Here is a 15358-nt window from a genome sequence, read left to right on the forward strand (position 1 = left end):
AACACACAGGTGGATTAGCTCTGTCCAAAAATCCGGCATGCTCAATTTATCATCCTCGTCAACCAGTGGCCTAAATACTTAATACCAAAGCAAACATGTTTGGGCTATTGACTAAAACAATACTGTGTATGTGTGTGCTTGTTCATATGTGTGTCTGTGTGTGTGTGTGTGTGTGTGTGTGTGATAGAGATTAAATGACATGGCTGTCACCCTAAGGAAATCTCCCAATCCTTTGTCTTGTGTTCACATTTAAAGCTAGACTCATTCCATCATAAATTTTAAACAGATGATCCTCATTGTAAAACTTAACAAAGGCATTAACTAATTGTTGGAAAGCACACTTCAAGTCTTAAGTCTGTTTTCATGTCTATAACAGTGAAAGCAACACATATTATGCGTTATTACACAGCTGATTCCCCTGGTCATGCATTTGAACTCGGCCCACTTTTTGACAAGTGTTGTTATACTTGAACAAGCCTACCTGGTTGGGGTCGGAGGCTTTAAAGACGTGACAGGACATCTCGGACTCCGGGTTGTCCGGCTGGCCCCGCAGCAGATATGCAAAATAAGTGAGGTCATTGCTGTTGTGAATGAAGCGAGAGATGAGCTGTGCTTTGTGCTCGAATATGAAAACCGACGAGTTGTTGCTGTTGGTGGGGACACAACGGACGAAGGGGGGGTAGAACAGCAGCTGAACTTCTCTGGGCTGCATCACTGGGCCGCAGTCGCATTTCTCGCTCCTCCTCCGGATCTCAGCCACGACCCACGGCAGCATGGGTAGGGTGGTCCGGCTGTCCAGGGAGCACCAGCCGATGTAAGTCAGGGCGAAACCCTTGTCCGTTCTCTCCTTCTCATTCTGACTCTCCATGTCGTCCCAGCAGACTTTCGCCTGACACCCGTTGACAGCGACTCGGACTAACACTGGAATTTAGGCTACTGTCGATGTACCATTCCCTGCACCCAAGACTAGACGTACTTGTGGTCACTTTGGAACAGTTTCCATGCACATCCACACTTAAAAAGCTCAATCAACGACGCTCTTTGCTACATACACATGCGCTCACCCTTTCGTTCAGCTGCAGCTATATCCAGTCTAAAAAATCTCTCCGATTGATGTTTTTTCTTAATGTATTTTAAGTAAATATACTTATATGGCCATGTATGTAGCCTGATTTCCTGCTCTGCGTCTGTGTTTGCAAGGACAGAGTCAAACAGCTAAACACTCCTGCACAGTAGGCTGCTGTCCACACCAAGGTTGCCTGCTAAAACGTGGCTTTGGATGGTTCCTGTGTAAACACAAGTCACCCAAGGAGATCTGATTTCTTAGACGCGCTGAACGTCGTTCCAAAGCGCACACAGCGGAGCGCATTTACACCGTCCCAATCCAAAAATCCAAAAACAAATAAGCTTGTCTGGTATTTTTTCTTTCCCGTCAAACTGTAGGATGCATTTATAAATGCTTGTTTATCGTCTTTAAGTGCAGTCTCACATTTGTGATCCTTTCTTCCCCAACGCCTTGGAGGCGGAGCGGCTGTGTGCGCTGACGAACCGCCCAGCAGCCCATGTGCTGAGGAACGGGCGGGGTACGTGACAGGACAAAGCCCCGCCTCCATAGAAAGAGTTTCCCATGACAGTGTGGAAAGCGTTTAGATCCTCTGATGCACAACTCACCCTGTATGGAAGTCCATAACAGCTACTGTGACAAATAAATCAGCTTAAAAAAACTCTTAAAATCTTTGTACACAGAAATGTTACCCCACGTTCTAAACAACATCCATTTGTATCAGTCATTTTTACACAATAATTCAAAGGATTTGTCAGTATTCACAATTTTTTTAGAAAAGGTTCACACAGAAACTGCATTGCCAGCATAGTATCAAACTGGACCATGACTTTCTGAAGTTTGTATTTGGTTAGATTTAAGATTACAGCAGAAAAAAAATGTCAGTCATCTATGGTATTGTCCATGGTGGGTAAAACAAGAACAGCATGTTTTGTCTTTGAAATTTTCCATCATTTTTACCACTGTAAATCCTCAAATTTTACAGCCAGGTCAAATATGGCTCTACACTGCCCTCACAATTTCTAAAGATGTGCACAAACGACACTTCAACCCAGCCACGATGAACACGCATACACGTATTTAAAAGCAAGTAATTTTTTTTGCCTTATTACAAGGATTGTGTGACAATTTGTCAGATAATAGATTTTTATAAAATTAAGAAAAAAAGGATGAAAACTAAAAAAAAAAGGACTGTGTGCAGATGCCTTTATCAATGGGTGCTATGTTGTACTGCCAATATCATCATAGTTTTTATTGAGCCAAGACAATTTCAGGCTCAGTGGGAACATCAGGTCTGTTAGGATGCCTCCTGGTTCCTCCCTTTGGAGGGTTTCCAAACTCATCCTACTGAAAGGAGACCCCAGGGCTGACCCAGGACCCACTGGAAATGATTATAAAATCAGGAAAACCTTACCAATAAATTTATTTAAAGATACCCTTATGGAAGACCAGATGTGAGGGACTACTGGTGAACAGGGCCGCCCTCTCATTCAAACCTAAAATATATCTTCAAGTCATGGTACACACTCTGTAATGCTGAGTAATGTCAATAAAATTCATTAGTGGAACCCACCGAAACTCCTTCCTGTAAAGTTATCATGGCTGCCTCATACATTCTGCGTGTGTTTGAAACGTTGTCTGTGCATGTCCTCAGAAACTAACACTATTTGTTTGCTAGCTGTAATATACAAGTAACCCATAGGGGCATTATAGGGACCAATTTGACCCGATGTAAAGTCACAGGGTTGACAGCAATTAAAATTACAAAGTTTTAAAGACAAGAAACAGTGCACTTGGTTTTGGCTTTACATATGATAACACTGCTGTCTCTCTCTCTCTCTCTCTCTCTCCCATGATCTTGAAAATAACAAAATACTAAGCATGTTTTATGTTTACACCCTACAAATGTGTCAGCTCTGTCCAGTCCAAGTTCTCTAATGTGTCCCCCAGTGGAATCTTCTAGTTTCAAGCATAGTACACAAGTAGTTGTGAACAAGTATTTGAAGTTACGCTCACAACAACGGAGTTGCTTGCTTGAACAAACATGAGGTTAAAAAGCAAGTATTTTCTAGGCCTAAGTGCTACAAAATAGAGCATTCCATGCATAAACATAAAATAAAACACACTAAACCAATAAACAAACTGATGCAATAAAATAACTTTATTTATTTATTTATCCCCATTACACTGGCACCAATAGGCTTCCGTACATCCAAACCTCAGAGCTCATAACTCGGTTGGTAATCCTAATCCCCTAATAAAGTCATGTGGGGCAAAGACAGCTTTTACAAAATACTATGTGTTATAGGCTCGTGTTTAATTCTTCTCTTGGACATTTCACTTCTGTTTACAAGCAGACTGTCATAGTATTAAATCACAGTATTAGCTGTAAACACATTTGATGCTTTATGTACCAGGGAACTTCCCACCTACTAACTCCACCTATCCCAAAAATAGTACCTTTGCTATATATAACCTCATCACTGAGTTAGTAGATCCTGAGGCTCTTCAGACTACAGATCCTCACATTACTGTTGTGTATTTCTTTTGACTGTAAAGAACTAATACTGCAGGATCTTCACTTAATAGATACATAATAGATGTTTATTTAATTACATATTGTGGTGTGTTTCAGTTGGAGCTGAGAGATTAAATTATACATGACAATGAAAATGTTATAACCTAAATCTGTGGTTATAAATGGCATAATTATAACCACGTGTTTAAAAGATTGCTCAGAGTTAATGATCATTTGAACTCTCAGTTGAATGCTTTCAGATCCAATGACAATAAATCACTTGATACTACAGGATACTATAGAACTGTCCACAATTAGGTCCTAATTAATCCTGTGATCACTCCTAATTTAAAAGGATTATATTGATTAAATCTACATCCAAGTAATTGCTCTGACTTGTAAAACGTAGATCAAATGGAAATGTAATTAAGGTTTACACTTACTTAATCACTGCAGTGGTGGGGATATAAGCTCTGTTACTTATTTACAAGGTCTGTCAGTACAATGATCTAACACATAGCTATGTTTAAAATCAGTTTTAAGTAAAAGTACATAAGAAAAAATAGAGAAATATGTGTAGAAGTTTCAAAAGTAAGATTATTCAACATTTTCAAGCTTATTTGCATAAATGTAGTTATAAATCTTTTGTAAACACCAGAATTTTCTCAGTTTTTGATATATCAGCCATGTTTATTTCCATGTTTTGCATGTTCGCTCCACATAGAGGAAAACTGTCGGAGGAAGTGAAAAACACAACTTTTTGTGAGTCTTCACAAAGATGAACAAGGACAGAAAATTTGTTGACCAACTTAGAAATATTCTGAATACTGCTGTTGTAGGCATCTGGCAGCGAAGAATAAGCAATGCTATGATAACAGCGGCTTCCACTCCAGTACTGTTCAATCTAGCTTGACCAAACAGATGGGTGAGTGAATCTGATGTAGAACAGGGTTTATCAGGAGAAATCTAAGGTTTTGCTACAGTTCAGACAGTGAAGAACATCCTCTATGCAGGTTGCAGATTTAAGAAAATGCCTTTAATTGAGCATAAGGCTCCACTAAAAAAGAAAAAAAGAAGTGTAATTTCATAAAAATCAAATAATTGCAGCAAATTCTGTTAGATTTTCTTAAAGGATGATATTAAGATACAGATTTCCAGCTTAGTTGGAGTCCAGAATGTTTTTATTATATTATTATTTGGCCAAGACCCTGACAGTAAGCATAGCATCCTGGCAGAAAAAAAAAAAAAAAAAAAAAGAGGGGGAGAAGGGTGATGTCAGGCTAAATAAATTAAAAAAGGCATTGATACCATCATGAATATCTCCGTATATGCGAAGATTACACCCAAACTCCAGAAACTTAAGGAAAATACTGAAGTAATTGCGATGACAAACATGAACCCAGCTGGCTGAATCCATCTGAATATTTATTTAGACAGAGCACAACAGCTCCTGTACAAGTTAACCCTAACGTTGATGCAATAATTGAGGAGCCAGAATTTGAAAATATTACAAGCGTTATTTCACAGGGATATATTCACTTCTACAGCAGTTTTACAAAGTGAATTTGAGAGAATAAAAGTGGAACATGACAGCGTGGTGTTAGCGCTGATGCTTCAGTGGTTCCTGGTTCCAATCTTGGCTGGAGCCTCTGTGTGGATTTTACAGGCTCTCCCTCCCCTTTAAAATAAGTATTCATTCAGTAAGAATTTGACTGAAAAATTAACTAGTTTTTGTTAGATAAATGCAGTAAAGTGAAAAATAAAATATGTGGTGGGTTGTAGAATATAAGGAAAAAGTGTCTAACAGAACTACAGATTTACTGTATGTAAAGTGCACAAAGATGGATTATGTACATTGTTCCAATATATAGATTTTTTTTTACATAAGATGAATAACCAGGCAACAAGAAGCTCAAAATGCTAACATGGACCACTTTTCTTTACAATCTTTCCAAACATCTTATTGGAAAGCTATTATGGGTAGGGTGCGAAAGGTTTATCAATTTTTTAATCAATCTGTGAAAATAAAGCAACAAGATTTATATTTTCATTCTGTACAGATCCAAAAGCAAAATAAAAAAGAAATTTAACACAAAAAGTAATTTATCAGACCATTTTACAGAAATTTTCTAACAATTTTGGTTCAATTAACCATTTTACTCAAGATCCTGTGTTGTTAGTATAAATATAAACCACAAAATGCTGTTATTAAATACCTTATTCAGGCTTAAGAAAAGGAAGACAACCTTTAAAAAATAATTTTAAAAAAGCTATTTTAACAGCATGAAGTCCTGAAAGTAAACCATGTAAGAACTTATGTAACTCAAGTCACACTGACATTTCAAAACACACACCACACACTTGTGTCAAGCTGTTCCTTCGGTCAATTTCATACAAACTCGGGTATAATGGTAACAAGCACTTAGGCATGCTAACCATCATAGAGTCTCCATAACAGCCGCTATTTCCTTGAACTGTTTGTGAAAGTTCTGCAGGAGAAAAAGAAAACAAGAGATGGTTTAAATCAAGCCAAAAATAAACCGCAGCAACATTCATGTCAACAAATACAAACCTGGAACTGTGGAACGCTCATCTCAAAAGACCTCTGGCAAATCTGTCCGGAGGGCTCAACAATCTTCAGCCGTAGAGTTACATACGGTGAGTTGAGAGATCGACAGCTGTCCGAGCTCACCGACATCCCCAGCTTCCACTCCATGTCCACCAGCTACGACAAAACCAGCAACGTCAGCTCAACAATTTTACTGAACTGGTTTAAAAATAAATGCCACTGCTCTAAAACGTTAAATGTGAACATGCCTGCCCGATGCTGAGCATGGCGCGGGCTTCTTGCTGGGCGTGGACAACTGCACCGTGTTCACTCCACAACCTGTGCAGCACCTGAAGGGAAGCTTTAGACCACTTGTTACTGCTTTCTTCCAGTTTTGTCACAAGATCGTCTGCAGAGAGGTTGCTCTTCCCACCTGACCTGGTGATATAAATTATTACCGTTAAACATCACAGCAGTGCAGTTTTATTCTTCGTGTCCTTTTATGATTTGGCATTGTGTTTGGCTGAATCATAAATACACAATTATCAAGTTAAAACTGCTTTTAGAAAAATGACAAAAGATACCTGAAAGTCACCATAAGAAATCTAATGATCTCTTCTAGAGCTTCATGATCTAGTCTTACTCCAGCCCTCTGCAATATCTGAACAGATGAAAAACAAAACAAGGAGTTTTTAGAAAGGCAGAGATCTGTTGGTGGATTGCCCCTATCAAATCTTAAGCATTACTACTGGGCTGCTAATATACATAAAATGACTTAATGGATTCAGGAACCAGAATTAAATTGGTGTGACCTCGAAGCCAAATCTTGTTGTACCACTTTGGATCTGGTTCTTTTCACATCTGCATTTTCTATGCAGCCATAGGAATCATAGTCTCAAAATAACCATCTTTCTCTTCCTCCATGCACTGATGGGGCATTTTCCATGTCAGACATCACGCCTGGTCAGATTAAGGGATCTTTACATTAACAATGTCTTTGCCAGTTTTACTCATTCATGTACTAAACATAATCTACCAAAATCCCATTTATTTCGATAATTGCAGGCTGACATGTTTGTCAATTTAAATAAAGATTTTATTTTCCCCAGCATTCCTCCTGACACTGTAGTCAATTCAATTTGGGACATCCCAATAAATCAGAAACGGCTTATATTAAAATTTTATACTTTGATTTCTCCACTTACTGAAACTTCCTCGAATAACATTAAAAACATTTGGGAAGAAGAACTTGGCAGAGCTTTGGATGATTGGGAGACTGCACCAGGCTAATTGTTCAATGCACATAGACATACAGACACCCCCCGCAGTAATCTGTGCCCCATCATGTAAAATAAGCTTCTCATGGAGTATGAATTGACCAGACCAAAGCAAATCCTTGTTCTTGCGGCCTTGAGAACGACAACAAAGATCAAATCTCGCTTCTCGTGGTGTATGTAACAAGCTTAACTCGAGTAAATAATAGTACATGTTTTTCTAGATTACCAGCAAACATGACGCACGTTTTGGTCATTTTAAACATGTCTCTGTGGCACTAAACACAGTGTTGACATCATGTGCAGACATAGCTATCTTTGCAATATGTTCAAGCAGCCAAGTAGGAGGACAACAAAGGACAGCATTGCTTTTGCATCTTTATTAGCATTAGACTGAAATCACCATCTTCCCCCAAAGTATCTTCATGGTTTCAAGATCATATGCATTTATTGAATTTGGGGGGAAAACAAGTATACCTTCAGGGGCTTATCAAAAAAATTTGAGACTACTTGCGACCTTGGATTTGGCATTGCTTTGTCGCTACTGTGGCTATAAGTAGGACTGAGGGTGGGGGAGGAGGGGGAATGCCATTGATGTTCAACAAACTACACCGTATTGAATTGTATTGTATTTACCTGTGGGGTGTACAAAATAAAATTGGGGGGGACAAAACAAAAAAAGAGGAACTCACTTGAGAGATTTCAGCTGGATCTACTCCACTCCTCTGCCCTTGAAGATAAGTTAGTATATGCTGACACTGTTTAGAAAATAAAAAGAGTTATCAGACATGCAGTGTGACCTCACTCCATCCTGATGGTGGAGGTTTATGACACTAAAAATGGGTACTAATGAATTATATTTTACATGTTATGGCTGATCCGACCACATGTAGCAAATCTCTAAATTGGCCCTGTTAAGCAATGTGCTGTTTTTTTGTTGTTGTTTTTTTCTCTCCTTCAGAAATAAAATGTGTCCAAGTGGAAATTGACAAAAGGCTAATAATACCAGCATAATTGGTAATTCCCAGTATAGGGCTTCTTATGTATACTTAAACATCACTAGCTTAAATATCAAACAGTGATGCAGTAACTTCATGTCTTTTTGTAACTCCTTTTTGTACTTAAGAGAGAAATATAAGCCTTACTGTTTCAGTTAACAGATCTGGAGGGAGCCCACAGATGTTGTCCACAACATTGTTAATGCCTGAAACACAGAAGTGATGTAGGTGATTCATCACAAGATTTCCCATACTTTTAAGACCAAACACCTGAGGTCAAGATGCTCAGTAATCACATGGTCTGTAAGAGAGTGACCGTGGTAATAATGTGTTCTTGCTCTTTTAATAGAGCAGCCAAGCAGTTACAAAAACATTAGTAATATTACTTACTAGCAAAGACCAGTTAGACAGAACACAACAAATAAACTGAATAAAACTAACTTTAGCTAAATATAAACCTAATATTGAAACATTTTTATTGATGTTTTGTTGTATTTTGATTGGTTTTGTTGTATTTTTTTATGCTTAGATCAATAATGAAGGTACGTTTGGGTGATGCTTGGCTTTTCCCCTCAGTCACCTTTTATTGCGGATGACAAATAATTTGACTAATAAGTAACAACATTAATGAAAACCTACTAACTGGAACTTGGGGACATGGGGATATTAGTATACATTTTTATTTTATTCACACGATTGAAATTGTTGGAAATGTCGTTTACAAATACATTTTACTAACGTTTTACTGATGTCAACGCGAGTTAAAAGTGGAGTCAAGACCACAGCACCACTGGTTTAGTGTTGAGGGCAAACACAAGAAAGTCCAGGGTTAGCTAACTCTATCTACTGAAATAAACAAAGAAGGTTTTCTGTGAAATTATGGTATATTCTTGCTTTCTATTTAAAACACTACATAAAACAACGCTGTTTGGTCCGACGTCACCCACCGTGTGATTCTTCCGCTACTGGCATCTTTGACCGTCAATCAGGATGTGGATTTAGGCTGCCAATTTACCGCCTTCGTAGCTAAATGTGGCAACTTTTCTATCCCCTTTATCGATTTTTTAGCATATATGGTGTAAGTTTCGATTTAAAATTAAAGTCCGTCTTAAAACTGCGTCTTTTCCAAAGCCTCTATACTGTGAAAATCCAGTGATAAGTTCCTTCATTGGCGCATGCCGCTAACCATCCTGCACAGCGTACAGCGCCACCTGGTGTACCGGAGTGTCCAATCTTTATTACTTAACCACGCCCTTAATTTTGGAACGTTCCATGTTTTACTAAAACGTAGTTTTGACATAAAAATAAATATTTCATTTTACCAACAAAATGCTCTAAATATATTAAGAAGAGTAAATTAAGTGTATAATTTTGTAAGTTCTATATGTATAAGTTTCGTAACAGTCATGTTAATCGGGCTACAGTGTGTCTCTAATTTATTAAACTGGCATGTCACCCCTTCATGTTAGGGTGAACTTACTAGAGACGGAAGCGATTTCTAGCTGTCAAAAAGATTAAAAAAAAAAAAAAAAAAAAAAAAAAAAAGAAAATCAGAGCTAGCTCTTGTTTGACAGGAGCCATACATCCAACGTTACATTAAAATGGACTCTCCACGCTGGTTGCCTCTGGAGTCGAACCCAGAAGTATGTACTCTTGGTTTTCTTTAACCCACATTTATCGAAGTCATTCATTCTCAAGTATGGGAGGTCTGGCTAACTTGTAGCTAGCAAAGAACAAAAGCTGTAGCCGGTGTGGATGTTTTGCTAATACAACAGGAGTTTGATAAATGTTTCCATTCTTGTCTTTTCATTTCAGGTAATGACTAAGGTAAGTGTTTTTCTTTGACTGTTTAAAACTTACATTTAAACAGACCAGGAAAAATTAGTTTTAAAGCGGTGTGGAGAAGCAAAAGGCCTATTCACTAGCGATGCTATGCCTGATGTAACATAAACATTACAAATAAATGTCACAAGGTTATGTAACTACATAGAAGTAATTTGCGTGTTCATTGACTGCGATTCTTAAAGAAATTGATTACATTTTTAACGTTTGGGCACATTTATATGGCAGTATAATAAGTGACTAACAGTCAAGCTTTGTAGCCAGTAGAAATTTAAAAACCCAACTAAAACCCTCGAGTGACACCAGGTTTATTACAGTACAATATCGAAAGGCTTCAGTATCTCATAGATGACAAGTAAACACATGCTGAATAATAGTTTACTAATGGTAAATTAACTGAATTTTGATTATACAAATTTTAAAGGGAATATTTTGTGAAAGTAATTTTAAAATGATAGACCTCCGCTGCAGTGTTTTCTTAATTTCTATTCTAAGGGTTCAGCAGAAGTTTTTCCAAAACTTTATAAGAGAAGTTCCTGACGCAATCCATTCAACTTAAAAACAGTTAGACAAAAAGTAATTCTTATTTTTTTATTTTCATTATTATTATTATTATTATTATTATTATTATTATTATTATTATTTTACCTCTTTTCAGTACCACTTGATTATGACAGTACTCAGGAGTCAGAAGCTTTGTGCAATTTATCTTTAAGTTAAATTTGTCAAGTTATCTACTTGTGCACACCTGATAACTTTTAGCTTGCATGTAGTTTGTCAGTTGTTTGGGGATGAAGTCAACCTGGCAGTTTGGGGATGTGTATGGACTAGACCCAGAGCTCCTCAGCATAGTACCAAGACCTGTGTGTGCAGTGCTGCTCCTCTTCCCGGTCACAGAGAAGGTACTTCTTCACGTATCTTATCACTTACAATGGATGTGTTTACCGCTAGATATTTAGCTTCAGATTTTTATGCATGTTGGTTAAAATCAACATACCTGTACCATGAGAATATTTCTTCAGAAAATATTAATCTTCTGCTACTTTTGTCCAGTATGAAGCCTTCAAGCAGGAAGAGGAAGAGAGACTCAAGCACAAGCCACAGAAAGTTTCTCCTGATGTCTACTTCATCAAGCAAACTATTGGAAATGCTTGTGGAACAATAGGATTAATTCATGCAGTGGCAAACAACCAGGCACACCTGGAATTTGGTGCGTATTTACAATGTTTACATCATGTTGGACTGACAAGTCAAACTGACAGAAAACTGACATTTTATTTGGTGAGTTATTTCTTTTAGATGTGACAATATCAATGTATTGTGATATTGCTCAACTAGCAATACACTAAGGTACAGTCCGGTGTAGAGGTCGACCAATTCATTGGACTTTTTAAAAACTTTTGGAATTTGTGGCCAATGGCTGTGCTGCCCCTTCTGTCTTTGTCAGTCTCACACACACACACACTAATTAAACTTAGTTACGTTAGTTAAGTATGTCCATTTTAATTATTAAATGTACTAACTATCATCAGCTTTTACAGAAGAGTTTTGTCTAAATTCTATTGCATGCCATTCTTTGTTCCAGAGCATGATTCTCCTCTAAGGAAGTTTCTGGAACAAACATCCAAAATGACCCCAGAAGAAAGAGCCACCTTCCTGGAAAAAGATGAGGTAATAGGGTGATGTAGAGTAACTTTAATCAAGAGTATGTTGACAAAATTTGTACTGTAAATATAGACATGTTACCACAATATTACGTTAAAAGTTCAAATCTTTTCTAGAGATTGGCAGCAAGTGTCACAATGCAGGACTTTAGGAAGCAGTCCTGCCACAGTGTTAAGTTTCAAACCAAAACAGTGGAACAAAATGCTGCTGGTATTTACACCGCAAGCACCATCAAGTTATGCTCAAAATTAGCTGGAGAGATGGGTATACACAAAGACCAAGGCTGTGTGGATGTTTTATGCTGGGTTCACACCTGGAGCATAGTGTGTTCTTAAAGAATGTGGTGGTTTTTATTTCAGCTCCCATCTTAACAGACTAGAGCATCCCCACTGACTGCGTGAGGTGCAAATTTTAGCCACAGCTCAAGCCACTGTGCAGGGGCCAAATGTGGAATTTTAGCATGGTAGGATTTTAGCTAAATGCACAGTAAAACATTTGCTGGTCATTAATTTGAGTTCATATGACAAATAGTACAACTTTTACCTTAGTTTTAATGTGGTAGTAAGTCGGATATTGAAAATACAGCCTACTTGTTACGATGATGATTTATAAAGTTGATAAATGTATTGATTTGAGATATACACACACACACAGTATCTCAGAAAAGTGAGTACACCCCTCACATTTGTGCAAATATTTAATTATATCTTTTCATGGGACAATACTGACGAAATGTTAATTTGGCACAATGTAATCTGTATACAGCTTGTTTAATAAGTAAATCTACTGTCCCCTCAATATAACTCAACACACAGCCATTAATGTATAAACTGCTGGCAACAAAAGTGAGTACACCCCTAAGTGAAAATGTCCAAATTGGGCCCAAAGTGTCAATATCTTGTGTGGCCACCATTATTTGCCAGCACTGCTTTAACCCTCTTGGGCATGGAGTTTACCAGAGCTTCACATGTGGTCACTGGAATCCTTTTCCACTCCTCCATGATGACATCATGGAGATGGTGGATTCTTAGAGACCTTGCGCTCTTCCACCTTCCATTTGAGGAGGCCCCACAAATACTCAGTAGGGTTTAGGTCTGGAGACATGCTAGGCCAGTCCATCACCTTTACCCACAGCTTCTTTAGCAAGGCAGTGGTTGTCTTGAAGGTGTGTTTGGAGTCATCGTCATGTTGGAATACTGCTCTGCAGGGGAGAGGATCATGCTCTGCTTCAGAATGTCACAGTACATGCTGGCATTCATGGTTCCTTCAATGAACTGCATCTCCCCAGTGCCAGTACCACTAATGCAGCCCCAGACCATGACAGTCCAACCACCTTTCTGACTGTAGGCAAGATACACTTGTCTTTGTACTCCTCACCTGGTTGCTCCCACACACTCTTGACACCATCTGAACCAAATACGTTTATCTTGGTCTCATCAGACCATAGGACATGGTTCCAGTAATCCATGTCCATCCATGTCCATAACCTCTGGATATGTGTACTCAGTGTCTTTGGTCTACCATGGCGACGCCAGTTCTGAGTGAAGCCTGTCCTGTTAAACCTATGAATGCTCTTGGCCACCATGCTGCAGGTTATAGCTGAAAATCTTAAATGTTAAGGGAAAAATTCAAATAAATCTGACGAACATGACAAAGAAAAGTGAATCTTTTTTTAATTTTTCTCTTGCAGAGTATACGTGTTACGCATGAATCCAGTGCACAGGAGGGTCAGACTGAGGTTTGTCTTAATTTTTCATTTATTTCCATAACGTATGTTTTCTGTTCAACTTGATATGCTTACAAAGTCGTTTCTTGTCATCTGGCACAGGCTCCGAGTTTAGATGAAAAAGTGAATCTGCATTTTATAGCTTTTGTCAATGTTGAAGGACACTTATATGAACTGGGTGAGATAAATCCCAAAACATTAATATGTTTAGATTTCTGTCATAATTTTTATTGGAGTTATCATATTTAGAAGTCACAAATTTGAATTGATTTTTTTCCCTAGATGGCCGGAAGCCTTTTCCTATTGTCCATGGAAAAACTTCAGAAGATACTTTCCTTGAGGTAAGTCATCATAGAACCGCCATATTTGTTGTTAAAAGACAGTCCACCTTCCAAGTCAAATATTCATGGGTTTCCTTAATCCTCAGTGTCATTCATTATCAAAATTATTTTCTTGTAAGCTGATGTAGCGATGTCTTCCCTCTCTTGAGTATAATGGAACTAGATGGCATTTGGCTGGTGTGGTTCACCAGCTACATGTCAGTCTAAAAGGAATTAACTGTTTACTCAAGAAAATCCACCAACTATAAAACAAATTTCTTGTTGGAACTTTTTTTTCTGTCATTCAAGTACTCAGCAAGGAGAAAAAGAAACACTGCAGACCTAAAGGATACTTGATTTGGGAGGGTGGACCACTGAGTTGTAGCTAATCATTGTACTTTGTGTTCCAGGACGCTGTAGAGGTTTGTAAGAGCTTCATGGCTCGTGATCCTCAGGAGGTTCGTTTCACCATTATTGCCCTCTCCAAAGATTCATACTGAGGAAACTCCTTTGTTATCCCAGAAAGCAAACAAACGATTACTGCCAAATATTCTTAAGTGCTGATTTTATTGGATTGTTTTGTTTTTTTTTTTTGTTTTTTTTTTCAAAACATTACCGCAAATGATCTACATAAATTTTTTTTTTGGGGGGGAGTTAAATGAATTCTGATGGAATCCAGGCGTTCTTGTTTAATTACCACTATTTTTTGTTAAGATCAAAGTTATCCACCTGCCTCCTAATCAAACATCTGTAACTGCAATACAAATATCAAGTATATTACCTTGACACTGCACAGTGGTTTGCATACAAACTGGGTTTGGTTCTAAATTAAGAAGGAAATTTTACATCCCAGGGGGTACTCCATCTATGCTACATGGAGTTTGATGCTAAAAACCTGCTGTACTCATTTGCTTTTAATGATCTGTCCACCCACGAGGTGTAGGTGAGCTGAACATGTTTGCAAGGCTTTTGTTTCATTCTTAGCTTTGGAAACCCAATATTGAATGCAGTACTTGTGTTGTGAAAGGCTTATTTGAAAATGCATCTCCTTTACTGTAAGTGAGGTTAATTAAACATGCAGACTGTAAATCCACGAGGAAGGTGCCTATGTTTTTTTGTAATTTGAACTTCTGCTAAATAAAGGGCAAATTTGTTGAACATTTCTCTTTTGGGTCTGTCAACCCTGACCTTTATCAGTTTTCCAGTGTTATTGTTTTATGTATACACGTTGATAGGGTCTGAAGACTATTTAAACTGTAAACTTGGGTGTTGATTTTCCACATAGAGTAAATCAGACAGCTTCCCCGGAAACAAAGGGAAGCAGGGAATGAACTCTATAAATTGCTAAACTAAATTATCCTTCCCAGCCATTTTTTAAAATGGGAAAAAATAAAATGTTCTACA

General features: G+C 37.9%; 3 protein-coding genes across 9 annotated transcripts in view; 1 reads left to right on the plus strand and 2 right to left on the minus strand.

Moving 5' to 3' along the window:
- Positions 1-1513, minus strand: part of tbc1d4 (TBC1 domain family, member 4) — a 33678-nt gene extending 32165 nt beyond the window's left edge. For all 5 annotated transcript variants that reach the window (XM_042001808.1, XM_042001811.1, XM_042001810.1 and 2 more), the window contains exon 1: positions 482-1513. In XM_042001808.1, the coding sequence (XP_041857742.1) occupies positions 482-868 (387 nt within the window). In that variant the 5' untranslated portion in view covers positions 869-1513. The remainder of the gene's footprint in view (positions 1-481) is intronic.
- Positions 1514-4988: 3475 nt separating this feature from the next.
- commd6 (COMM domain containing 6) lies at positions 4989-9596 on the minus strand. 2 transcript variants are annotated; one of them, XM_042002592.1, is made up of 8 exons: positions 9349-9596; positions 8549-8607; positions 8096-8161; positions 6714-6790; positions 6399-6567; positions 6154-6306; positions 6018-6070; positions 4989-5259 (listed from the first exon to the last, which is right to left on the minus strand). In XM_042002592.1, the coding sequence occupies exons 1-7, from the start codon at positions 9371-9373 to the stop codon at positions 6020-6022; spliced, it is 600 nt and encodes a 199-aa protein (XP_041858526.1). In that variant the 5' UTR covers positions 9374-9596; the 3' UTR covers positions 4989-5259; positions 6018-6019. The 2 variants fall into 2 exon arrangements, with proteins under 2 accessions (XP_041858526.1, XP_041858525.1); XM_042002591.1 differs by having other exon boundaries at positions 4989-6070.
- A 329-nt stretch (positions 9597-9925) lies between these two features.
- uchl3 (ubiquitin carboxyl-terminal esterase L3 (ubiquitin thiolesterase)) lies at positions 9926-15112 on the plus strand. Of its 2 annotated transcripts, XR_006012339.1 has the most exons (10): positions 9926-10044; positions 10217-10228; positions 11017-11145; positions 11297-11453; positions 11829-11914; positions 13599-13646; positions 13737-13812; positions 13917-13975; positions 14365-14607; positions 14728-15112. XR_006012339.1 is itself a non-coding variant. In XM_042002588.1 (9 exons), exons 1-9 carry the CDS (start codon positions 10003-10005, stop codon positions 14452-14454), a joined length of 699 nt encoding a protein of 232 aa, XP_041858522.1. In that variant the 5' UTR covers positions 9926-10002; the 3' UTR covers positions 14455-15112. The 2 variants fall into 2 exon arrangements, 1 of the variants encoding a protein (XP_041858522.1); XM_042002588.1 differs by having other exon boundaries at positions 14365-15112.
- Positions 15113-15358: the final 246 nt, after the last annotated feature.

Source organism: Melanotaenia boesemani, chromosome 12, assembly GCF_017639745.1.
Source record: "Melanotaenia boesemani isolate fMelBoe1 chromosome 12, fMelBoe1.pri, whole genome shotgun sequence".
NCBI classification, from domain to species: Eukaryota; Metazoa; Chordata; class Actinopteri; order Atheriniformes; family Melanotaeniidae; genus Melanotaenia; species Melanotaenia boesemani.

Excerpts from the sequence above, each read along its gene's own strand:
- uchl3 (XM_042002588.1), top strand. The coding sequence starts at position 10,003 with ATGGACTCTCCACGCTGGTTGCCTCTGGAGTCGAACCCAGAA. Across the intron at positions 11,454-11,828 it reads CCAGGCACACCTGGAATTTG|AGCATGATTCTCCTCTAAGG; the intron begins GTGCGTATTTAC and ends TCTTTGTTCCAG. Across the intron at positions 11,915-13,598 it reads CCTTCCTGGAAAAAGATGAG|AGTATACGTGTTACGCATGA; the intron begins GTAATAGGGTGA and ends TTTCTCTTGCAG.
- commd6 (XM_042002592.1), bottom strand. The coding sequence starts at position 9,373 with ATGCCAGTAGCGGAAGAATCACACG. Across the intron at positions 8,608-9,348 it reads AGTAGCGGAAGAATCACACG|GCATTAACAATGTTGTGGAC; the intron begins GTGGGTGACGTC and ends TCTGTGTTTCAG. Across the intron at positions 6,791-8,095 it reads ATCCAGCTGAAATCTCTCAA|ATATTGCAGAGGGCTGGAGT; the intron begins GTGAGTTCCTCT and ends TCATCTGTTCAG.